At 42.7% G+C, this 25,619-nt stretch overlaps 2 protein-coding genes across 3 annotated transcripts in view; one reads left to right on the top strand and one right to left on the bottom strand.

Moving 5' to 3' along the window:
* ANKRD22 (ankyrin repeat domain 22) overlaps positions 1-8,849 on the top strand; it is a 32,554-nt gene extending 23,705 nt beyond the window's left edge. The window contains exons 2-6 of one of the 2 annotated variants that reach the window (XM_009465639.2): positions 2,844-3,035; positions 5,010-5,117; positions 5,451-5,528; positions 6,398-6,496; positions 7,252-8,849. In XM_009465639.2, the coding sequence (XP_009463914.1) occupies positions 2,844-3,035; positions 5,010-5,117; positions 5,451-5,528; positions 6,398-6,496; positions 7,252-7,329 (555 nt within the window). In that variant the 3' untranslated portion in view covers positions 7,330-8,849. The remainder of the gene's footprint in view (positions 1-2,843; positions 3,036-5,009; positions 5,118-5,450; positions 5,529-6,397; positions 6,497-7,251) is intronic. The other variant, XM_087764507.1, reaches the window with a different exon arrangement.
* Positions 8,850-9,690: 841 nt separating this feature from the next.
* LOC104013989 (lysosomal acid lipase/cholesteryl ester hydrolase) lies at positions 9,691-23,999 on the bottom strand. The gene is made up of 10 exons (XM_087764501.1): positions 23,780-23,999; positions 19,893-20,031; positions 18,920-19,034; positions 17,656-17,854; positions 16,944-17,053; positions 15,469-15,605; positions 14,751-14,891; positions 13,348-13,419; positions 11,453-11,521; positions 9,691-9,932 (listed from the first exon to the last, which is right to left on the bottom strand). Exons 2-10 carry the CDS (start codon positions 20,022-20,024, stop codon positions 9,699-9,701), a joined length of 1,209 nt encoding a protein of 402 aa, XP_087620627.1. The 5' UTR covers positions 20,025-20,031; positions 23,780-23,999; the 3' UTR covers positions 9,691-9,698.
* Between the last annotated feature and the right edge of the window lie 1,620 nt (positions 24,000-25,619).

Here is a 25,619-nt window from a genome sequence, read left to right as displayed (position 1 = left end):
TCCAATTTTCATGCTAAACTTCTTGGCCAGATATATCACCTCTTTTAGCTTGTTCCTTGAAATTAATTGGTTCTTCTTCTCTAATACACTTCAATTTATTTTGGAACACTTACAGACCTCTCTCTTTTCTTCAAATCAGTCTTTCTTCAGGCTCTTCATATTCTTCAGTTGTGTAGAGGTTTTACGCTCCTGCCATGGTCTGATTTCATTTTTGGACCCAGATGACAGGAACTGTATCCACTATCCCAGTTAAGTGCTTTCTATAACAGCTCTCTTCTCTTTCTGTGAGAAAGACTGCCTAATATAACGTTTGCCGCTAGTTGCTGTTTCTGATGCCTTTCTTGCACAGGTGACTGATTGCCGCCTATTTGTAATTTTTCTTGTCTTTATTCTTTCCTAACAGATTTTTTTTCTGAAGTCCTATTGTTATTGATTTCAAGAGGATGAGCTTATAGTTGTTTGGATTGCTTTGTTCCTTACTTAAATATTCTGCTACTATGTTTGCTCTTCCAGTCATGGAGTTGTGTTTGTCAATTTGGGAGGTATATTGCAAGTCTGATCTATGGGACTTTTCACCTTTCTTTGACTAAAAGAGGCATTTTCTAGAATGCAAACCAGCAGAGTGGGCCTCAAGAAAATCCCATCAAACCAGGAAAAAATTTGTTTGTTTGTTTGTTTGTTTTTCTAATATGAATGGAACATATTAAAGTGTGAAAGAATCAGTTCTACAAAGAACCCTCACTGCAGTGGAATAATAATAATAATAATTTAAAAAATACTTTAAGTACATCAATCACCCATGTATTAGCTGTTGGAATAGATGCAAATTGCTTCCTTACATTCTCTGTGCCCTGGATGTTTTCTAAGAACAGCCAGTTTCAGAAGGTAAAAGAGCATGAATGACTCTTGTGTGCCTGTCCCTGTGCATGACTTCAGTCCCAAATAATGTGGTCTCTTAGGGAGTGGTAAGTGCTCCATCATTATTCATGGTTCTAGAACTGGGTTCAACAGTAGTGGAAGGTTTAGAAAAAGATCCCACAACTCAATGAGAGTATCAGTCAGAAATGCCTTGGGCTTAATGGCCTAACAAGTAAAACTCTGAGGAAGGACAGAAAGAAAAGAGCAAAAGCATATCATTTGGTGACATGAGCTACTGAACTAGCAAGAATCAGACTAGAAAGGAGTAAAGTTGCACAGTAAATGGCTAGGGTTTGAGCAGGTGTTCAACCAAACAGCACATCTCCTGCATCTTCAAATAAGCAAAGCAATACTGAACAGAAAGAATAGTACAGAAATCAGAGGTACAGACAGACTCCACTTGATCTTCTGTTTCCTGGACGTGGAGATACAGTACTAGACACTGACATAACAGAGATTGAGGTTCCAGAGCAAACCGATCATTTAGATGGCATCGGTGTGCAGGTCACTTACACCAAGAGGGATTTAGAAGAGGGATTTCTCCTCAAAATCATTAAAACAGTTCTGGTTCTGGAGAATTGTATAATAGCAAATGGCACATATAGCCTTTTAAAAGAATATAGACAAATGATGCAAATTTACAATGTTGCATATATTCTTTGTAGATTTTTGTCTGATATAATAAAAACAAAACAAGAAGAGGTGCAAGGTCTGGTAAGCATGTAAATACTTTCTCTAGATAGGAAAATCACTTCTCTTATGCAGCTGTCCAGAAGACTAAGCAGCAATGATGCTGGAGGTAAACTTGTGTCCCAGATCACCGTTTGTCTGAAGTGAAAGTGTAAATAAGATTAATCTTTTTAATGGAAAAAAAAAAAAAAAAGAAAAAGCTAACTGCAGGGGGGTTGAGGAAAGGGCTCAGCGTTCAGGGCTAGATATTGTTCAGTAGTGTATTTAGGATCTGATAAAAGGAGGATGGGAAGGAAAAATTGCAGATAATATTTAAAGAAAATGCCTATCTTGGAAAATGGTGAATAAAAACCCCAGTATCGAAGACAGAAGAAAAGAAAGAAACTGATTCTCTTTTCGACTGGAGAACTTCAAATGCTACCAGCCTGCCACACCACCCACTGTTATTTTCTGCCTGTATTAGGCCATTAGAAACTTGTAGTACTCCTGTCATTCTCAGCCTCTCCTTAGTCTGAGATCTTGCTGCTGGAGAGGGAAGGGATTGTAGGTTAGGTCAAGGGTGCATAGAAATACTGAGTGAAGACTTGAACAGCAAGCAGTTCTCAAAAACCAAGCATGATCTGAGCTGCAGGCATACATGCATGTATTTTTTAGGTATGAAGTTTAACCTGAAGCCCTAGAAAAGAAACATTGTGGAGGTTTTAGTGGGTTTTCGTTTGTTTTTGGTTGGGTTTTTTTTTTTTTTTTTACATTTTTAGCTCAGGTTTCACCTGAAGTGTGGTTCTGTTCTGGGAACTGATGAGTCAGAAGTGGTACCTCTTGTTCAGCAGTGCTCACCCAAAGGGAAAGCCTGCTGTAAATTTAGAGAGGTGTGGGCTTGTAAGTGCTTGCTGCTTAATACAGTGACCAACTACCATGAGATCAGAAGCCGTTTTTTTAATGGCTGCAAATGAGCCAGATTCATTTCTTGGATTATAGACACATCGTCCAAATGGAACAGAAAGTTTATTGCACAGTGCAAGGGCTGTGACTTCTTAGGCTGAGGGCTGAAAGCTGCTGCGTGGTAGCTGCAGCAGTATCTCTTACCACCATCTTTTGGAAGTCACCTAGAACTACAACCTCTGCCAGGAGTGCTTGGCAGTGCCTTAGGATGTGCAAGTAGTAAGTCAGAATGGGAAGAACGGAGGTCTTTCTTAGTGAAACGTGTGCTAATGAATATTATCTTCTTTCTTCAGCCCATTTGTCAGGCAGCTTATAATAACGATTTCAATGAAGTTCAGCTCCTTTTGGAGAGCAACAGCAACTATCTGAACATCCAGGACAGCTTCGGTGGAGACACCCCCTTAATTTGCGCATGCAAACAGGGAAACAACAGGATAGTTAGCTATCTTCTAAAAAGAAATGCTGATGTCAACCTCAGAAACAAGGTAAGTGGACAGCAACTCACCCTTTGCAGTGACTGTTCTTTCAGATTCTTGGAGTGTGTGTGTGGGAACACTGGTAGTACTGCCAACCCTGAGGTTTGTTTCCAACTGAGGCATAAGTATAGCCTCCAAATTATAGTCTAATAAACCTTTTTGTTTCTATTTGTCTCCTCATTTATTTTCCTAATTTGCCATTACACACAACATAATAAATATTGCCAACCTGCATTTCTCTCTGCGTTCACGTTCCCAGTTTAGGTAACACTGCATGCCATCCCCAGTCCCCAGTGGGTTCTGCCTGCTTACCCATGCAGCGCTCTGCATTCATCTTGCCCTCCAGCTTGTATCTGTCCCTTCTGTAGCTTTTCTTTTCCCTCTGTCTTTTTCTTCACCCTGGTTAAAAGGAAGGTCTGAAGGAGCGCCTGTCCACCTCTCACAAATGTATCCCTGAGGTGAGACTGACTCCAGGAACACCTTTATTCCCTCTGCAGACCTGCTTTTGTCACATTATTTGACACATAATAGTGTTCTGGGGGGTGAAGAGGGAAGCCTTTGTCTGTTCTTCACCGATTCCCTATTTTAAAAAACCTACCTGCCTTGCACAATAGCTGTGACTGGCTGTTTTCCCTAAGGTGATGAGGAAGTGTGTTTTTGTGGTAGATTTCCTTGTAGGTTACGAATAAAAAGTAGCTGAAAGATTTCATAGATTTCATAGAATAGCTTGGGCTGGAAGGGACCTTAAAGATCATCTAACTCCAGCCCCCCTGCCATGGGCAGGGACGCCACCCACTAGACCAGGTTGCTCAGGGCCCTGTCCAGCCTGGCCTTGAACACTGCCAGGGACGGGACGTCCACAAGATGTGAGTTCTGGCTTCATTACTAATTTATTCTTATGATGTTAAGGGCAATAAATAGCCAGGAAAAAAACCCCACAACATTGTCAATTCTGTTGTATCATCTCATACTCCAAGGCAATGTTTAGCAAGTCCCTACACATTTGTGGGCTATCTTATATCTCTGGTTTCCAGTGCATTTGTTTAATTCATAGGAGGGCAGCAAATGTTCGTGAGGTCAGAGGCATATTCTATCCCATCTATTCTTCTTGATGCAGAAGGCTCTCCATCTTACCTCAAAGTCCCTTTGAAAGGGTTCAGTATTTTGCAGTAAGATCACTCTAATTGCATTGGCAGCCATTTGCTAGCTGTGCCTGGCTTTCTTAAATGCTTCTCTGCTTCACCTTCACAGATGGAACCAGGCCCTTGCATGCAGAGCTTGACTGTGGTGCTCAGGACTGAGAATGGGCAGTGGAGGATGACACAGAAAGGCTTCTCTGCTTGTTTTGAGCCCCAGTGTAATACTGTAACCTAGTTTGCCAAACTCCAGTTTGACAACCTGGAGGAGGTTTAACACGAGTGTTCTTTAACACACAATTTGAAAGCTCTACTCTTTAGTTGCTTTGGTACAGTCAGTATTCAAAGATTTTTTAAACTCTCTTCTCACTAGGAATCTGCTGTTGTTACTTGCCTGTGTTTCTCACGTGTGCCAAAGGAAATGCCATAGACTCTCTTATGTCTTTGCTTTAATAACCAGCACCTCTATAAGAAGAAGAGCTGTGGGGATTCTTCCTGCTGATTTAACCTGCTGGGCAGTGGTAGTAGCTGCATGAGATGTCCACTCTGCCTTCTTTCCCTCTGCAGCCATGCCCAAGTTTGCAGACACACACATGGAATCCTTTGGATCTCACATCTCTCTTGCACGTGTAGCCCAATTTCCACAAGCCTGGATGTGTTAAAGGGGCTTCTACCTGAAGCAAGCAAAATGCATGTGTCTGTTTCTGCTTGAAAAATCGGAGAACTGTTTCTAGTAGATAACCTAAAAGAAAGCTTGTGAAATACAAAATGGTCTACTATTGTCAATATTAGACTAATATAATCAGATCACTGAATCTGGTACTAATCAGAGTTCTTTTGTGTTTAGAAAGACCGCACATGTCTGCATTATGCTGTAAGAAAACGGTTTACCTTCCTTGACTATGTGCTCATCATAATCCTCATGCCAGTTATGCTTATTGGATATCTTCTCATGGTGAGTCTGGATGAAAGCAGGGAAGACCCTGTACCTTTCCTTTTCCACTTATCACCTTTCCCAGGGCAGTATTTCAGGCCAGGAACCTGTATAGAATATGGACTGCTGTTTTTCAAGCAAGGACTGCTGGAGAGCAATAGAAGAAGCAGTGGTTTTGCTGTGAATATAGCTAGTGAAGGAACAGAATTGTAACACTGCATCAGTCTGGCATTTGCAGAAGCCAGACACTCTCCTTTTGGAAAAAAACCACAAACAGTATTTAGACAGAATCTACTAAGTACTACATGCAGATGAACCGTCTTACTGTGTTACTCTTTCCCTTGCACCAAACAGGTCTCAAAGACTAAACAGAATGAAAACCTGATCAAGATGTTGCTTAGAGCTGGAGTGGATGTTGATGCTACAGACTTTGTAAGCGGATTTGTACAAATGCAAATGTGGTTTGTATGCATGCAACATTATTAAAAACAGACTTCAGAATCTTCTAGCAACATAGTCCTGCTTTCAGCGTAGGATCAGGGGCTCTGTCATGTAGCAGGAGGATTTAGTGTTTCCCCTTGACGCTTAAGCAATAGTTTTGTAATGTACACAGAAATAATTCTCCACTCATCAAATAATTCTCCCTTTCTGGCCAATGCCCTCTTAAGAGAATCCAGGCAAGCTTGGTTGAGATACTTATGTATTAAACACCTGATCCTATAAAGATTCTAGTGATATAAGGGTCTGAGTTTATCACCATTTATGAGTTCTTGGACTGGAGCAGATTTGTGGGCAAAGGTTGTGCCACAGCGCTAGACCCTGTGTCTTCTCTTGATCTTCAGAGTGCGCTGATCTGCCGTGTGTAGAGTTCTGTAACCACTAGCCTACTTGGGTGTCGTAAAGAGCTCCTCTCCTCTAAAGCAGAAAAGGAGAACCCTCAGTTTTAGCAGCACCAAATTCTGCAACACTGAAGTGTGAGCAAACAGTATTGCCTAAGGCATACTTGTTGAGATTAAGATCATGGAATCTTCTGAAGACAGTAAAGAATTATTGGCTTCCTGATGAAAGTAATAGACTTGTTATAGCAGCTGCATCCTGGGGGAGGAATGATTTTTTTGTTCCTGTTGCTCTTATGAGAATGTATTTCTTTTACTGTCTAGTGTATTGTGACATGAAATGATATGAGTCTTTTGCATCCAGCTGTTAGGGGGAAACTGATAAGGCTACAGGTAGTCGTACTTGCCTAAGGTCTACTAAAGAAGTAATAGAACTAAAATTCATCTGCTTCTGTTTCTGTTCAGTCTGGTAGCACAGCCCTTCACTACGCCTGTGAAATGAAAAACCAGGCAGTTATTCCTCTACTGCTTGAAGCTCATGCAGACACTTCTGTAAAGAATCAGGTAAGAAGGTTAAGTTGATAACTGTATTTCCTTATCACGATGGTAAACCAGTTGTAGGCCTTAGCTAGTGTGCAGCAGTTTCAAAAAAGGGCGCACATCTTCCTGGCAGCAGACTTATTTGCTGTGTGGTATAAAGCAATGTTTCGTCTATTGCCTTTGTTGGCAAGAGCACCTTTAAAGTCCAAATCCTTCACTGCTGGATTTCTACCAGTAAACACTGCCTGCATGTCCACCGAATTGGCAGATCTCATCTATCTTTATGGTACTTCTTCTTAACTCAGAGCTGCTCTACAGTTGTTCCTAAGATGCAGGCTGCAGGGGAGTAGTAAGAGCCTTCCTAGGTGCTTTTTGTGCCACTGGACACCATTCTTCAGAGAGGGGCTACGTCCCTACAGTTGCTTCTGTCACCAGAAAAGCTCGAATGTTGTCCAAATAAACATTGACCTGGGAGTATCTGCATTAGTGAGTTGAGGTGAGCAATGTATCATCACCCATGTCGCTCTTGAAATTAGCTCTTAGCTTAGCTCTGCGCTGACTTTAGACATTAGCCCCAGGGAACAGGGGAATGGCTGTCACTACTGGAGGGAAGGACTCTGGTCCTGGCTTCAGCATGTTCTGAAACCTTTGTTTTAGAGCAAGGATGTGACAGTGAAACTTACGCAGGAGGGCACTGCAACTGGGTGGCAAATTCAGGAAAGCTCTTTGTACTTGACCCATATCTATCAATTGCAATGTATTTCATCTGTTTCTTTCAGGATGGGGAGACACCCTTAGATATAGCAAGAAGATTGCGGTTCCACAACATTGAAAACATGCTAAGGAAAACTTCCTAGTCATCAAGGGCTCTTGAACATGCAGAAAATTACTTCATCTGGCAATCCATCTTGCACAGCAGCAGTAGTCCTGCAGAAAGTTGAGGGCTGTTACTTGATAAAGACTTGGTCCAAATCCACCCATTGCTTGCTGCAGACTTTGACTATTTTGTGTGAGACTTGTCAGTACACCCAAGGCCACGTGGGTTGAAGGGAGTTAATTTGATTTTACTAAGCTGCGAATGATTACAATAGTGTTCAAAATATTGCCCTTCCCATCTGCTTCCCCAGTTTTATTACTTGACTTGCACAGACTGTGGATTTTGAAAGCCAGCTATATTTCTGGAAGTCTAAACATTGCACATGATGGTTGGCAGCCAATGCAAAAATAGAATATCCTTTAGAGTGTGTGTTACTTTTTCCGTAGGGGATACACTTGACAACTGAACAATATGCCACAGCAGTTTATACAAAGTCTGGTATCCTCCCTCTTTGTATTTCTCTTCCTGCAATGGGAGTGACTGGGAAAACAGATCTCTCAGCTTAGCACTTCTTTCTTCCATCCCTGCTACAAGTTTCACACATCCTTAATTCTCACTATGTTTCTACAAGGGAAGGATTATCTTCTCTTTTTTTTTTTTTAATATAAGAAACAGCAAAGAGATTGAATGAGTTGCTGGAGACCACAAAGAAAGCCAATTCCCGGATCACTTTAATGCATTAAGCAGTAATACTCAAAATACGTTTGGCATGGTAAAGAAACAAGTCTCTTGACTACCTTTCCAAAATAATCAGTTTACTAAAGAAAAAGAAATCAATAGATGAAATGCTGTTGATGGGAACCAGATGTATCCTTCCCACAGGACTGGACAGGATAGCACGCTTTTCAGAGTGGTGCATGCAGCAGTGGATGCATATACCGAAATAATAAATTCATGAGTCTTCTCTTGCATAGGTGAAGGCAGAAGAAAACCTGCAGTGGTAAGCAATGTATTAATGTGGCCTGGTGCTTTGTGATTTAATAATGCAGCAATAAAGGGGAATCTCCTTTCAAATGCTGCTGTGTCTTGCTTTCTTGGTCTAATGGATCTTTATTTTTGTTGACAGTTTTGGCCATTTCCTGTAAGCTGTCATAAGTTCAGAAGACAGATGCCATGATGAGCAGTGCTAATGGCTGCTAGACTAGGTGCATGGAGAAGCTAGTGTATTTTTCCTGTGTTGTAGAACACAGATATCTTTTCAGTGTAACTATTCTATTGGTTGCTGTTTCCAAGTACAAAGAGTCTCGGTTGGGCAATATCAGCTTGAGACCCACCCAGAAACACCCGGGGAAAAAAAGCCATCCTGTCTGAGCCTGTAATAATGAACACTTTGGGTGTAACCTGGGGACAGACATTCTTACCTACCAGATCAACTTGTAGGTGAGTAGAGGTGAGGCACTTGCATGGATAACGAAAATGCTATCTCTTTCTGCTAATGACCGGAAAGGGAAAACAGCTGATTGCTTTCCCATGTTGTAGAAATTGCTTGAACAAAGAATGGTCAAGACACAGAGTTACGTAAAAGTCAAAGCTGATAGCTCAGAGTGCTTGCAACAACTTCATTGCCAGTGTCAAGAATAATTCATGGGGTGGAAGCTGTATTGCTTGGAGTGCATCTTGCCTGACGGGTCTATATCTTCTCATTCCTCAGCTGTCATCCATGGTCTTTGAAGTTGGGGCATTTAGAGTGCATGAACTAACCTTTGGGTGATGTGCAGGCATGGAGGGCAGGAGAACACTTCTATGAATTTTTCTGAGGTTGGACTCCTTAATGTTTGGAAGTCATCTATTGTCTGCTCACTTTCTTGTGTCTGAAGATCTCTTGGTTGTGTTGACACTAGGTAAATGTGAGGACAGAAAAAGAAAAAAAAGCCAAGTTCTCTGTCAAGTGGGTAAATTATTTAATTTAAACCAAGGTCAGTTGTGCTTCAACAGAGAAATGAGTGAATCCCACTTTTGGGTCTTCATGGGAAGACACAAATTGGGCACGGGAATGCCTCTGTGGGGTACGTAAAATATATACGAGAACAACAGAGATTAGGCTTAGGAAAATCAGTCTTGTAGAAATAAAAGCTGTCCAAATTAAGTGATCCCTGAAGTGTGTGCTCAAATATATTCACATTTTCAGCTTTCATCCTATACACCTCAAACTTCTCAGGAAGACAGCAGTCACAGTAACATCATGGAAAACCTCAAACTATGAGGAAAGCAAGAAACAAGTGCAGATATACCTATACTCGTATCAATTATGTGTGTCTGTGTGTTTACCTCTTCCCCAGGTATCACCCTTATTGCCAAATAGAAATTTTGGAGGTTTTTACTGAGTGAATCAACACTCTGCATGTGGTTTCAAAAGTATTTTGTTATTAGTTCAATGATTTTCCGATACATTTTCTCAGTTGCATCAAGGCCCCAGATGAAATCAAGATGTCCCCAAGCAGGAAAATGCTCATGGTAAACGAGATTAGTAATCCGAGAAAGTAGCTTTGCCATGTCTTTTGGATCTGCAAATTTGTCACGTCCACCGCTCCAAACAGCAATTGGTGTGCTTATCTTCTCTATGTTGTACGCAGGAGGAGCAGACTGTAAAAAAGGGAGGAGACCTGAGTGAATGCTGTTGTATCAGAAGTTGTGTTTACAAAAAGGATTCTGTGCAAGCATCTCTCTTTCTTTCCCTTCTGCACTCACTACAATAAAACAGTAAGGATCAGGGCCACCATGTTAGTGTCTATTTCCCCAACCCCATTCCCTGCCTGCCATGAAAAGGAATGATCCATCCTATTCCTGTGTCTTTCTATAATGCATGGCTGAGAGTTGTCCTGCAGTTTGACGCCTGCTCGTGGCCTTCAGGGGTGGGGATATAGAAAGAGCAGTGTCTGTGTTTATCAGGCAAGGACTGCAGAGCTGTTGTTCATGTGTGTCCATTTTTGGCTTGTGTAGGGTCCTCTTCATGCTTTTATGGGGCATGGCGTGAAAGACTGTTAGTTGCATTGTTCCAGTCTTTACTTGACACTGTCTCTCAGGCACAGTGTTGCTACTGACTGAGTAATAGCCAGTGAGGCTCCTTGCCTTGCCTATCATCAGAGCAGAAATCAAAGAAATATGGAAGAGTAGAATGGGGATCTTATGAGCCCTGAGCCAAATGGCTTAATGCAAGATGGTTATTTGTCTATGGGGTGATAAGGGACCATGCAGAAGATGCTTTTAAATTGACCCCTATTATCTAAGGGTGGTTCTGTTATTTTTCTCATTGACTGATTTTTTTGTCAGTTTCCTGACCATTCAAAGTATTAGGAATAAAACACTACCCATTCCAAAATTCAAACTTAAGTATTTAAAGACCACATGTGTGAATGGAAGATGACTGAGAAATCTTTCTCCACCTGTAAAATAATACACCACCCATAAAATAACTTGCCCTGATGCAGAAAAGCTCACTATAAGTCAACTGATCTGATAAAATCTAAACAAATTGTTAGGCAAGTTATCAGTGTTGCAGGAGGAGCGCAGCATTTCTGATTGTTGACTAGGCAGTAACCAAAGCTGCTAGTAACCAAGTTTTGTCTGTTTCCTTGTTTTCTGTAGAGGATACATTAGTTCACAACAGCACTCATCTCTACTGTGCTGTACTGAAGCATCCCTTCTGTTTTATTTTCATGGTAAGTAGCTTCCCAAAATCCAAAATCAAGGTAAGAGATGCAGTCCCACTTTTTTTTTTTTTTTTTTTGCCAGTGTTGTTTAACTGAAAGGCAGCTTTTGACAATTTTTTGGGAAGTGAAGAGCTCCATACTCATCCAGTCCTAGGACTCTGGTGTGGCTCTTAGCCTTTTGGGAATGGCAGGTAAATTGACATGTCGTTGGGCACATCCCTGCATCAGTAGGGGAGGCAAAATGAACTTCTGCTAGCTGTCTGCAAGGAACTGTCTGTGCCTTGTCTGTGAACAGACTTTTACACTTATGAGTATTGGGTTCAGGTGAAACATTATCTCAGACTACTCTCTCCCTCTTTCTGTAGCACTCAAGGTGCTAAAAATCTGCATTTTTCTGCTCTTAGTTTTGCCAGGACCCAAGGATGAATGCTCAGGGAAACCGTATTACCTTACCTGGTTGTATTTCTTCATGTTTTCCTTAGAGCCATAGTCATAAGCTTGAAATTGGTCTGCATCTATTAGCTGTTAAAAGAACAGATAAAATGTAAGTCTGGAGAGACCAAGAAGCAGAGTGCTGGATGCATTTTCCTGCCTGTGATGGAAGCCAAGGCTCAGGCAGTGGACTGTGAGTTACTCCCACCCCTTCCTCTGCTTGCAGGCTTCCCGGGGTACTGGATGGATCGTAGGGTGAGTGGCTTCATCACCTTCCCCCTTGCTAACGTTCTCTCCTGATTCTCAGCTGCCACCCTTGGTATGTTTTGTTATTAATATTTTGCTTGACTACCTTAGATAACTAAAGTTGGGGTCCCTGTTCGTGATGCAGAGTTGGGCTCAGTTGTCACACGGAAAGAGGACCTGAATGTCTAGAACGTGTCAGGGCTATTACTAGTCTAGTGTAACGTATGATGCCTCCTCACACATCATGTCTTTTGTGTGTCTGTTTTGTCTGGACTGCTCACAGTGGTGGTGACATTTCCAGAGGCTCTGTACTTCTTACACGAGTTTGGCTATACATGAGTTGTGCTCTGACAGCTGTGTTCAGGTGGAACATCAGACACAAGACGTTAGCTTTCCTGAGTCTATGTTGTTTAAAAGACATGATATATGCCCTGCAGGACTGATGAGTAGGATTTAAGTACACATCTGTTTGGGTTTTTTTCTTTGGTTTTTTTTTTGGTCTTTCTTTTTTTTATTTTATTTTTTGCAGAAACCTGACAATTTCATTTGTGAGTTGTTGTATGTAACACAGGGTGAGAGAAAGTCAGTGTCCATGATTTTAAAAAACCTTGACTTCAAGGCTTCAGGTAGCTGGGAATGTGCTAGAAGTCTGCTTGCTGTTTTGCCTTTGTTACTTTCTTTTGTCCTGCTGTATCTGTGTTTGCTTTGTAGCCACTTTGTTAGAGGCTAGCAAAATATGCCGTAAAACACTGGCTCTCAACAGTTTGTCCCCATTTCCTGGCTCTGGGGAGGTGTATCCTGCGGGACTGACTGCTGGGAATTTTTGCTGGGGTGTCCTCAGGAGCACACCTATATTCTAGACCATATCAAGTATTGGGAGGTCTGCCTATAGGATGCATGCAGATATATCCTGGCTCAGCAGGTGCACCCGGACACATGCAGTGATATTTCTTGGCCAGAGCTGTCTTGCCCTGGTCTGATTCAGACCATGAGCAGAACAAGCTCAGATCTGCCAGTACACAAGTAGAAACCCACCTTTACAGAACTGGAATCCAGGATCTAGACAGTGGCGAGAGTGACTAAATGGGTTTTGGTAAAAACTGGCTGATGGGAACATCCCTGTAGAGCAATGTCGCTTGTCATGTACTGCAGCAATATAAGGCAGTTCCCCACTTTGCTGTTGCGCCTGCAGAAGCCTTTGTGTGATTAACTGGCTTTGGGAGGTGATCCAGGCTGCACTTAACCCTCTGGGAGAAAAGCTTTAAGCTGGATCACTTCTTTGTCTAGCTCACGCCCTGGCTGCTCAAGTTTCCACTATCCTCCTGGTGCCTGCCAAGTGCCTAGGCCATGCTTGCATTCACTTCTGCAGCTTTCAAGGCAAATGTCTTCATAAATAAAGATGCAGGCTGGAAGCCATTAGAGCCCAACATGCAGCGAGGCCTGATGTGCCCTGGGGAAATCGCAGTGCCTGATACCAAAGGGGCAATTCAGGTAATGGTCTGGTGAGCCCTGGGAAACAGTGCTCCCTCTGTGGCAGGTGCTCGCGGCAGCACGTGAGAAGATGTGACGGGCACTTTCCCAGATCCACCGCTGCTGGACTTCCCTGGAGGCTGTCGCTTGCCCAAAAAGCAGTAGTAAGAGTCTGTTTCTATGTCAGCATGCAGTTATACCTGATGCCAATGAATAATGTTCTGTACTGATGTTCCAGCAGGCGAATGTCCCACGTATGTGTCTATTCGGCTCTGGAGAGAAATCAGAAGGGTTATAAAGGCAGGGAGCCAGTGTTGTGACAGAATAAAGCTGTGAAGGACCTGAGCAGCACAATGCTGCTGTGTTAAAACCCCTTTTTTAATATGATATTCTTCAAATATCAGACAGAAGACTCAGAAGCAGACATAGTAATAGCTGTCTAATAGTATGCACCTGCATGCTTTCTCTGTGAAAGGGAGTCTGTTCCATGAAGATAGTACTACTGTGGCATCCTGTGGTTCAGCAACAGTAGGGAAAATCCTTCCAGTCCTTTCAAGTAGATTCCTCACCTCACACCAAACCCCCATGCATGTGTAAGTCTTTTGAAGACTTGTGATCCTAGTGCTAAAGAAGCCAGCTTACAAAACAGATTACTTTTTCTTCTGTTTGCATTTTTATGGTTCTGTTAAGGAGATGTTCCAATTCCATCTCCCCAGATTCCTCCTCAGACTTGTTATCTTGCCTTGATAACCACATTAGTGATTTAACCCAGGTCAGGAAAGATCCTTAATGGTTTAGCTCTGCAATTCAAAAGGGCCGTAATGGCTTTAATTGCTTTTGCATTGAACCTTTGATTCTCACAGTTTCACCCCCCCACCCCCGCCGCCCCGTGCTTTTACATGGGGTTATAGATGGAGAAAAATGGGCCTCAGTCTTCACAGATATTGCAGTAATAAACATTACACAGGCCAGCTTCTGCATACTTTGGCCACAGTAAAGGGGATTTAAGACATGGTGCAAGGACTTTCTGTAGCTCTACATGTTGTGGGTTGAGCTGTTGGGCCCAGTTCTAAGGAAAACAAAAATGGGAAAATGGGAAAAATGGGACTGACTTCTGGCGCAAGTATTCTGAAAAGTGGGAAGAGAAAAGGAGCTTTTACCTGTCTTTTAATTATTCCAGTGTTCAGAGGACCCTGGTGTTTGCGTGCTAAGGAATGAAACTGGGAACTGTAGTACCAAGAAGTCTCTCTCCACCATCCATTGGGTCTTTTTAAAGAACATCTGTGTATGACCAAAATCTGGTCAGCTTAGCCTCAAAAGAGGGCATGTCTATTGACATATGCAGTATAGCTCCAGACTGAATTCAGTCCTTTCTTTCTGGGATTAGAATGTGCCAAGTTGTTGGTCCCATCCATCATTAGCTCTAGTCCTGTTTGGCACTGTTTGCACCACACAATGTCCTGGCATTCCCTCAGTCTGCTGAGAGCTACATTGTGGTTTATGTATGTTCACATGTGTGACAGTTACTAGATAAGGATAGCGTGCACAAATGTAACTTCCAAAATCACCTTAGTTTTGAGTAGGTATTCTTGCATATACTTACTGTGTTCAGATTTTTAATGTTGCCTCCAGCTATGTAACAGAGTACATCGCCACAAAACTTGTCCAGGCTTGTACATAACTGTGTCACAGGTCCTTTCAGAAATCCGATTTGGTGCATGGCTCCTTTGCAGCCAAGTACTAACTGAAGGAAGGGAAAAGCACAACAATTTTTTTTCTTGTTACAGGAGCATTTTATGCAGGAAACTGTTTCTCATAGCCTAGCCTCCTATCTCAGTATTCAAAGATTGCTGAAACAGCTTGCCCTCCCAGTACCCCTTAAAACACCTTCCCCATAGTGCATCACATATCCTTCCTTCTTCATGTTATTGGCATCAGTCCTGGAGGAAGCCATCCTTCCATTTCTAGTGTAGTGACCTCAGTGCTCACTCATTTCTGAAGTCCCAGAGATTGTCATGGCTGTTATTGCAGCTCTGGTTTAGTTCCTCCTGCATGAGGCCAGCAAAATATTAGTTAACAGCAAGAGTCCTATGACAAGACAGAGTATCACGAGTCTCCTACTTCACTGGGACCTGCTGCTACAAGCCCTATATCTCCAGCATTTTCCTCACAGCGTTTGGGAACAGATTTTTCAAGAGCACTCCATTCATCTCAAGGTCAGTATCAGCATGTCACCTGTTTGGGAACACTTTGTCTCAGGTTAAGTGAACCCTATGAAGGTAAGTCAGGCATTGGGCATCTTGGAAGGAAAAATGACATACCCTGAGCAGTGGTTCAGGAACACTTGTTATCTTAATCAGAGGGCTTGTAGCATGTGAGCATGTGGCTACTGGGCCCAGAGCACAGAAGATTTTCACCCGTTTAGCCAGCTCAGGGTATGTAGAAAATGCTATGAAGCCTGCAAACACAGAAGAGACAGCCTGAGTTAGTGAAGACATCTTCCACAGACAAAATAAATAAATAAGCAGTAGGTAGCAAACAAGAAGTGAGACTAGATTTGCAGCCCATTATCTGTTTTCCGTGTTTGTCTGTGCTCCATGTTTTACCTAAGGCAAGTGTTGAAACTAAGTCCTGAAATTAATTTTATTTGGGAGGCAAAGTTCATTCTGAGGTCTAGAGCATGCATGGACATTCCCTTTATCTGAACAGTTTTTGTAGGCAACACATCAATGAGATTTTCATGATAAAATAAATTCCCTCTAAAGTTCAAAAAACTCTCATAAAAAATGAGTTTTCCAGATGATAGTCTCTAAAGGTCTATGTATGTTTATGCTTCCATGAAACTGTGGAATAATCAGCTGAATACTGGGAGCTTTGAGTCCTTTCAACTGATTGTTTGCATCAAAAGCAGCTGAAGAAAGCCTAAATGGTTAGTCTGTTTTGCCACGAGGGTCTTTAAATACTGTTATGAGAGGAAAAGAAAGAAAAGGTCTGGAGCTGTGACAATATATGATTTTCCCACATTTTTTTCTCTTTTTGCTGGGTCATTTACACTAATGAATTGGCAGTTGCTCATTTCTAATCACTGCCCGTGCATGGATCTTACACATAAATCATTAACATGAGGAACTTCCAGCTGATGCTAAAAGACAGTTAGTTGCATTCAAAGGCCATGAAGTGAGTTAATGCTAAAGGCTGGTACTAAGAGAAAATAAGTTATTAATGTTTTTTCTTTCCTAATTTTCAGTCTCTGGCAATATGTTTTTAAACAGGAATTTGACCAGTTATAGCCACTCATGAACTATGCTTCAAATTGTAAGATTGCCATTAAGTCAAATGACAGTACTGTTGAAGTTTTTTTTCCTTGTCTTCTGTTATTTGAAATTATGTATTATATGTGCTGTTTTATCTTTTTAGTTTTTCCTTTCTGTTCACAAGGAAAATAACTGTATGTCTTAATACAAAAGATGAACGTAATGAAAATTCTGTTGCTGAGAATTTAAGAAAAATAACCAGTGCCAGTATCTGAAGTACCCAGTAAACAACCACTTTTATGTCTCTAATTATTTAAAAAGTTGAACTCTATTTGGATCTGCTATAAGGTTTCTTTGCTTATTAAGGGTAACCAAAGCTGCTTTTAGAAAAGTTTTACATATTTTCCAAATCTCAACTCAGAAGGCACTTCTACATTTGCTAGCTCTCCACAAACAAGAAGCACAACCGAATCAATGGGGAGACCCACCTACTGATCAGATAGGAACATGAAGGTTGTGAACTGTGAGTATCCTAACATTACCTGTTGTTGTGCCTTCAGAGTGACCAACATAGTATACATCCTTCTGTCCAGTTTTATTCATGATGAAGTACAACTCTGCTGGAATATCGTATTTACCCATTTCATCAAAGCTACAGGGGAGAAACACAAAAAGCTAGCAGGCAATTCGGCTACCATAGTGTGAGTTACTGAATGTCAGTTTTGTTCATTGCACCAAGCAGGACCCACTGAAAGACGAGGTTGCACGCTTTGTCTGCATTCTTGCTTGAGCTGGGGAAGGGGGTAGAGGGACACAGGTGTACTGCCAGGCTGCCTGATGCTTGGGACTCTCTGCAGAGAAGGTGCCAGTTTCACCTGCCAGCTGCAGCCCTTGGGGAACTGAATTTAAGCAGTGCTTTCACTTGCATGGGTTACAAAATGTTTCTCTTTTGGTTGAATTTATCTGTGAGGGATCAGAGATTTCTAGACAAGGCTGGTCAGCCTGTTGCAGCTGATGTTCTTGCTCGCCCCCTCACAGTACTGTCTCCCTTTTCCTCAGCATCCCGTTTCATTTCCCAGTGTCTGAAATCTCTTCCCCAGCCAATGTTCCCAACTCTGAGTAGGAGCGAGCATCCTTCTTTATCTGCTTCTTTACTCTCCTGTTCTGATGCTGGTTTAGGTAAAAACCATCAGGCTGAAGCTATCTAGGCCCCTCGGAGTTTCTGTCTTGAGTAATTCTCCCTCTACAGAGTACCTGAACTGCCAGAATGCTTTCTGGCTGGGATTAAGGGTCTTGTGTTTTAAAGACCAAGTGTTTCCTCGGCTGTTTCCCATCCAGACGTCATAGCCAGCATCCGCGAGGAGGAAGCCCAAGCTGTTGTTGGGCAGGTTAGAAATCCAGTGGGTAGCATCTCCTAGAAAAGCATGCTGTAGGAAGACTGCAGGCTTTTGCCCTGGAAAAGATGAAAGTATTCTTATATTGGAGCAGTAGTTAATGTGTATTTAAGATTGGGGTGCAGAGTTTAGTTTGTGAGAGGATTTAAATCTTTCCTTCTTCAAGAAGGTCCCAGGAGAACTATGCATGGATATTGGTCTAAAAAACCTGAAGGATTTGTTCCATGCAAGCAGGAACCATTTAATGGAATTTCATAACCATTTCTTTTTACAGCACTGGCAAATAAATAATTTAATGAGGAGGCCTGTCCCCACCTCATCTTGCACCGGAAAGCCAACCTACAGGTCCCTATATAGAAACCATCTACCCACAGCTGAAAACCGCTGAAGACATAACAGTATATGGAAGACAAAGAATAATTAATCCAAAGAAACATATCTAGCCTTAAGTCTATTCAGTAACCAACTGAGCAGGGCTGAGAGGCCCCTTATCTAACTTTGGTTAATGTTACTTTGAGAGTGAGGCTGGTCCAGATGATCTCCAAAGGAGGAGATCCAAACAGGAGGAGGCATCCAAAATAAATTATTCTATAATTCTAACGAAGAGTAATAAACAAAGTAGCACTATCCAGGGTACCTCGAATTCCAGGTAGAAATTTTTATTCCATTCAGAAAATGCGATGAAACAGATGAAATGCATTTGCTTTTCATCAATGACCTGATTTCTTATCACGTTTCTTAAGAATATCCCTGTCCTTCAGAAGGCTGAGAATTAATATTCATATGCCTAACGTGAGAGGCTTTGTTGTCAGGCTTCTATTTTAAATGTATATTACTTAGGGTATTAATGCAGAACCTCCCCAAATACAGTCTACCAAACCCTCCCCAAGCCCACATGAGGGAATAAAACTGGGATATGACAAAATTATTAGAAAAGTCTGAAATAAGGACAGAGACACTGAATGTGTGGACTTCAGATGGATTCAAAATTCAGGCCACATTCCTGACTAGGTGCTCTTGCTGAGATGGAAAGGTGTGGACCATGCCATTGCATGTGCAAAGGTGAAGGATGGGGGTCCCATGTAAAAGTTGGCTCTCAGACATTCCTTATAACTGTGTCACACCTGTGTTTTGGTTGTTCCTCCCAGCAGGAATTCTGAAAACGCCAAGAATGTATCCATCCTCCGTGGTAACTTGATATTCCTCACTGGGGTATCCATGATATCTGATAATTTCACTCTGTAGGAAGCCAAAGGAGAGTTTGTTAACACGCGAGTTCTCCTGTTTGGGAGGGTAACTGAGCTGAGCAGTGTGGATGTGGGCTGTTGTGTGATGACAGTGCAAGGCCCCTGGCCACAGGGGCCATGGCTGAGAATAAATGTTACAGGTCTTGCAAAAAGATGCATCCAAGTCTTCTTCCGACCCGCTTAGGTGGTAGTGGTCTGGTATTTGACCCCATATTATGGGACAAAGCAGAACTGTATTGCGTGACCAACCTTTTGGGAGAATGTTTGCCATGCCGTGCAAGGCTGATGCACATCATACCTTTCTAGAGAGTAAATATGCAGCAGTATCTGTATAAGTGCTGAAAACTGTGGGTTTTGGGCCATAATGAATGTTTTCTTGCCAAAGTGTGGTTGGGCAATCCGGGTAGGGTGGATCTCCTATTACAGACTCACAGCAGCACCTATTACACTCTTGCCACTATTGTGAGGCAATCTTTGGTGATTCAGAGCACGGGGTCTTAGATTACTTTGTGTTGTGAGAATCTGCAGTTTGCAGAAGGGATTCATCCTCCCTTGCCACTGTACTGAGCAAACAGGTTGTTACAGAAGAGGAGGACTTTGCTTCCCCTGAGACTAGAAACCAGCCTTTGCCTCCACTGCAAAGGAATTCTTCTCTCTGGCAGCTCGGACTGCTTGGATAGGAGCATCAAGGTGTCTTCTAGGCAGGTGCTCCTGATCACAATGCTGGAGGGACCCCTTTGAAGGGGTCCTACTTTTAGCCTCCTGACAGTGGCTGTTAGTGATGGGGTGATGGTAGTGGTACTGGGGGAGACGCTTTAGAAAGAAAGGGAGAGAAAGTGACCCAACTTACAACGTTCATAAAGCATTCAGGGTTGCGAGTCTTCCTGTACTGGCTTTTGTTTGAATTCAGAGTGGAGGGTGCTGTGAATCCTGCTGAAAAGGCAATTCCCTGGGAGCAGAGCAGCACGAGGAGGCACCACATCTTGGGGCTGTGTGACAGAGCACATGCAGGGGTGTTTGCATTAGGAAGAGAGTGGCATGGAATTCCACATGAAGATGGGGAGTCTCCTGAAGGTTGCCCAAGGTCTGAAGGCAGCCAAGGGGCTGCCAGAATAAGTACCTGTGTGAAGATGGACTTCCCAAAGCTCACGCTGTGTAACAGGGAGTGTTGCAGAACAGGTGAGGAAAACACTTGGGGATACCATGCGAGAATACACCTGAGCACTCTGCAGATGACAAGGGAGCTGTGGCTGGTAGGCAGGGTCAGCTCTTGGCACGAGTCTACTAGAAACTTGACAAAGAAGCATGAGTACCTGAGATGACCATCACCCAGCTTGTCTGCCTTTATGTGCCTCCACTTCTCTGCCGGCAGGAGAGGTGAAAGGAGAAGAAAGCACTGTTTGTTTCCTGTCTCCTCAGGAATGAGGCGAGAGAGGTTTGGATACGCTCTCTTTCCACCTGCCCTCTCCTCCTTTGGGATCAAATGCCATTCTTGGTGCTGGTCAGTGGTGTGCTGGGGTGAGGGATCAGCCAATAAGGCTCGTGAAAGGTTGTGCAGGGGCCAGGAGTGATTCAGGAACTCTGGGAGAAGGTGTAACAGGCTTAAGGAAACATGCTTGCACCAGATTAGTGCCAGCTTGTGCTTTCACCATGGGGTGATGTGCCCCAGACCAGGTTCAAGTTCTGTTTGAAATTAGTTCCTCTGAGAATATGAAGCAAACAAGGTGACCGTATGTGGCTCCCCAGAAGCTCCATGAGTCAGTTCCCAGTCAACTTTGCCTTTCAGACTGAAGCTGAGTCATCTAAGTCTCCATTTACCAACCCTTTGGGCTTCTTCGCCAGTCCCTTGCTGCCCACTTCTTCCAAGAATCTGCTCTGCTATCCCCAGATAACTGCATTTTTCCTACTGCTACTTCTGAGCCCAAAGTTTCTGTCTCTTAAAATCGATGGCTGCCACTGGCTGAGAAACCATGGAATGATTTGGTGTTAGAGCTGTGAACAATGAATCCTGAGACTGCCTTCATGTTGCCAAGGGCCTGTCTCCTCTATCTCTTAGAAATGGTTGTCCATATTGCAAATCTTGTCTTGGTCATGGGGAGGTGAGACCTTGCCCTGAGACCTTTGAGTTGACTGATGGTACCAGATTAGCTTTTCTGGTAGAAATTGCAGAGTGCAGTCTATCTAGCACCAGTTTATGCCAACTCCATCTACAGTAGATATGCTTCCAGGTTTTAGTCTTTATTTTCCAGAACCCAGTCAATGAGTGCAGGAACACTGTGAGCTTTCCAGACTTTTTTTTCAACAAGCAAATTTTGACTCAAACTGTCCCTAGAAAAGGAAAGAGAAGGTTCTGTGTCCCAGAAAGTTACTGGGTGTGGGACTATGAGTTAAAACTGTTTGGAGAGTAAGAGAAACACTGACACGCTCAGTGCTCCTTGCCTACAAGAGAGCTGCAAGTAGGTAGGGTAGGATTTTTCTTTCCAATCTGAAGAACTGTACAAAAAGGATTCATCCATGAAGCTCAGGACTGTGCTTACACATTCTGGAAAAGCCCTTATTACATCTAATTGTTGTTGTATGCTATGCCTGCATGTGTGAAGAGAGAATGAGGGCTGTGAAGAGAAAAGTAGATGCCATTCTGCATGTGGATAAAGACCATAAAGATCAGGCAGGCTACCTAAACGTTCAACAATAGAATCCATGGGACAAAAGGGACATGTAATGCAATGTAAGTCTTCAGCTCATCAAGGCGTCTTGTAAGATTGCCTCACCAGTAATGACTGGGGACATTCCTGCTCTTGTAGGCTTGGTTTCCACAGAGGAAGAGAGCATGCTTCTATGATTGCAGTGTGTTTATGTTAGTTTACCTTTCTGTTCATCCTGTAATTAACTTTTGATGTCATTGGTAAACATCTGCCAAGTTCAGCACTGAGATACAACCTGTAAGGTAATGGGGTTCGCAGAGCTCCTGAGGACTGTTTGCTATGGGAGGACTATTCAGCAGGGTTAGTGCCTCGCTGGGGGGAAGGCAGGCTGAAGGCAGCTGTTGTATGTTCTGCAACCAGCTGAGCAGTCAGCAAGAGTGAGCCAGCCAACTAGTCAGTGTCCATGTAGCTTCAAAGCAGCCACAACATACATGGCTGGGCATCAGGGTTTGTGAGAGAATTTCGTAGGAGACCTTCCTGTATTATAGTTTGCATTAGGAAGTTAAGCAGAATCAGAAAACAAGTCTTTCTGAAACCAGGCTTTGCTAGGTCCGCTAGACATAGAGAATCCAATTTTTAATGAAGAACAGAGGTTCTCATGCAGCCACATGTTTCTGGAGTCTGCTTCTAGCATAAGACATCTGCTATGATGAGACATGCTGCTCTATGAAGTTTATTTGGACTTGGAAATGGAGCTACAGATCAAGAGAAAATAAGAGAGTATTCTCTGGCAAGTAATGGGGGAAATGAGCAGGATTTGTAGGAGTGAGGGAGGGGTAACGAAGAGATTTTTGCACTCTCTAAATCTCCTTATAGGAGAAAGAGTTTCAACTTTTTCTGATCTTCAACTTAACCTTTAAATTTGACTGAACAAATTTAAAGAAGTCAAACCTCATGAGTCATAAGATAGTTGAAATGAAGCGGCATTTAGAAACACCCAAAACTTTAAACTTGGCATCAAAACACACTCTAGTCAATTCCCTCTGCATATCAAATGCTTCTTAATTTTTGTTGTCAAAACAGGAAGCCTCACAACTACATACTCAGGCAGCACAACACTCTTTTTTGCTTTCTGCTGTTCTGCTCTGTTCTAATGGGAGTAAAACATGCCTCCCTCTTCCTGCACAGGGAATCTTATTTGGGAAGAAAAAGTTCTGCTAATGTCTCAGCTTGTTTTCAAATCATTACCAAGACTAGTTGAGGCAATGCAGAGGCTAAATTATTCCTCTTGTTAGGACAAACATTTCTCAATGCACTCTATGATCATCTGGCTTAGCTGCATGGCTCATGGACTTCTAGGTATTTGCCTTTTAAATCAGACACAGCAGGATAAGTAATATCAATCTTAGCAGGCCACTGCTCCCTTAAGCTTCAGGAATAAAGACAGTTAGGAGACATGAAGAGCCATTTTTATCTAGTGAGATGAAGTCATAAGGAAATATTGGGCATGGTAAACTGTCATAAAAGAACATACTTAGAAGGAAAAAAGGTCAGAGAGAGAAACGCCCTTGAAAGTTCTTTAGGTACTTTTAAGATTTAGTGAAACTAAGATACAAGCCTTTCCGAAATTCATCCATCTATCCTTGTGTTTTAAGCAGTCTAAAATTTATTTCATATAAGCTGTAAGGCATACACACACCAACCAGAGAAGCAACTGTGACTAAATGCATACGAGAACCTGCTGCCTTACTCACTAACAAAACACACATATGCATTACGCTGCAAGAGCAGGCGGTCCGATTTACGCACACTGTTGCAATACTGAGACTTTTATTCCCTTGTTCTCAGACTGAAGAAAACAAGTGGAGGAAAATGAAGTAGTTGTTCTTTTTCTTCCTTTTGTGCAGGTCAAACTTCTTTGTCTTCTAACTTGAGCAAACAAGCACTTCTGTGCACAGCAATAGGCTTACAGATCAGAGAGGCAAAAAGCTGTCTATTCTTACAAGCAACTGCACAAAAGCAAGACTGCACATTTTTATGGAGACAGGCAACAGAGAAAGAGACCATGAACACATATGTACAAGCAACTTACCTCTGCTTTGACTGCCTTGCTTCTGTCTTCTGCCGCAGTTCCTGGTCTGTCTCCACTAGCAGACTGATTCACTGGCAGAAACCTGCCCCGATAAAAGGAAGCTGAAACACAACGAGAGCTTCAGGGTAGCAGCCGTGAGTGTCATGAGTTGGCAGCATGTATGTGGAGCGTGTTTAAGTGCTGATTTGGCAGTGCTTCAGAAGTGGGGAAATCTTTGTGATGAAAAAGATCTCCAGGCTAAATTCACAAAACCAAAATGCACCATGGAGCAGGAGAGTTTAAGAAGTACCTACAATCAGTGGTTAGGATGTTTAGCTGGGACCTGGGTGTTCCAGTTCCCTGAGGCTGTGGCAGACCTTGACCTGTAGTGTTGCCCAACTGAGGGGCTGCTCCGAACGTAATCTTTTAGGATGAAGAGGATGAAATGTGCAGCTTCTCTCAACATACTCTCTCAAGAACACTGTCTCTGTTATTGCTTTTCATTTGGTTTATGTTAACTTTAACGTTACACACAGACTCCTAAGTCTGTTTTTCAGTGAGCAGCACAACTCTTGAAACTCATCTTATTCTACATTACTCACTCAGAGTTGACATGGCTTCTGTAGGGACTTTCTGACGCCAAAGACATCATATAAGCTTTCTCCCAGTGAGGGAACAAACAAAGGCTCTTGTTTCTCCCAAGCCATTTTCATCAACTCTAAAAATGCAGTATCTTTGGGGATCTTTGCCTAAATGCTGAATTAGTTGTAGTCAGCCTGGGGGCTCAGTCCTCGCTGAAATTTGCTTGATGACCATGGGCAGAAGGACACCTTCTGTGTCCTTAGGCAGCTGGGCTACAAACAAAGTAGAATCCTCCTATGTTAGGACCTGCCTTTTCAGCCATTTAACTCATAAGTGTCTTCAGAAGAACTTGTATTTCATCATGGACTGAAAAACATTTAGAAGAACACCAGATGAAAGGGATGTGTTCTTGGCAACACCATTGCAAATGATATGATGCCTTTGGGTGGTGGGGGAAGGAAAGGAGTGAAATAAGAACAGGATGTCAGTGAAGCCACAGTAACAGTTCTACTTTACATACAAAGTAAAGAACACTGTTTGGGATGGTGAATAAAGTAATTTGGTAATTTCTCAGTGAAAAGCATTATAACTCGGCTGCTCTGATGTCTCTAAGTGACAAAAAAATTCATCAAACCATAAATTAATCACCCAGAAGGGCTTCCACAACATGATGTCTAGTCCCTCCACATGTCCCAAGGTGGGCTCAAGAGTCCCCATGATGTTTCCAGTGATGCTTGCCCAACCTGTTTTTACTGATTTTCCAGAAAATTCAACACTTTGCCTCCTCTGTGGTCTCCTAGGTTGCAAGATAGCTGCACAGCTGCAATTTCTTTCCTAGGTGAGTCTAGGGGATGCTCTGGCTTCTTTCAGGTATATTGCTATTGCATTTCTCATTGTAAGTATTGAAAACTCATAATGTAGGTCTCAAGTCCTCATGCATTTCCCCTACAAGCAGTGAGTCAGTTGAAGGGCTGACTCTCTGGAGGGTGTTTTTCCCCAGGAATTTGTATTGGGTGTAAGGAATGTCCTTGTCTGGAGGGGAGCTGTTTTGTTTGGATCAAGCTCTACTTACATTCAAGGAGCACAAGGAAACAGGACAGGCTTCAGCAGTGGGCACAGGAGACAAAACAGGCCTGTCGTTTGTCTTGGAAGGGAAAGGGACAGAAGTGGCACCATTCATGGTTAATTTGTTTGGCTAATGAACCATTTCGCAGAGTGAGACACTGACGCTTTGGTCATATAGTGTCATCAGTGAACTGGTTAGTGTAACTGCTGGGTT

The sequence above is a fragment of the Nipponia nippon genome, unplaced genomic scaffold (assembly GCF_047370975.1).
Source record: "Nipponia nippon isolate SJK-2023a ecotype South Korea unplaced genomic scaffold, ASM4737097v1 scaffold_3, whole genome shotgun sequence".
Taxonomy (NCBI): domain Eukaryota; kingdom Metazoa; phylum Chordata; class Aves; order Pelecaniformes; family Threskiornithidae; genus Nipponia; species Nipponia nippon.
This window is presented reverse-complemented; position numbering and strand designations above follow the sequence as displayed.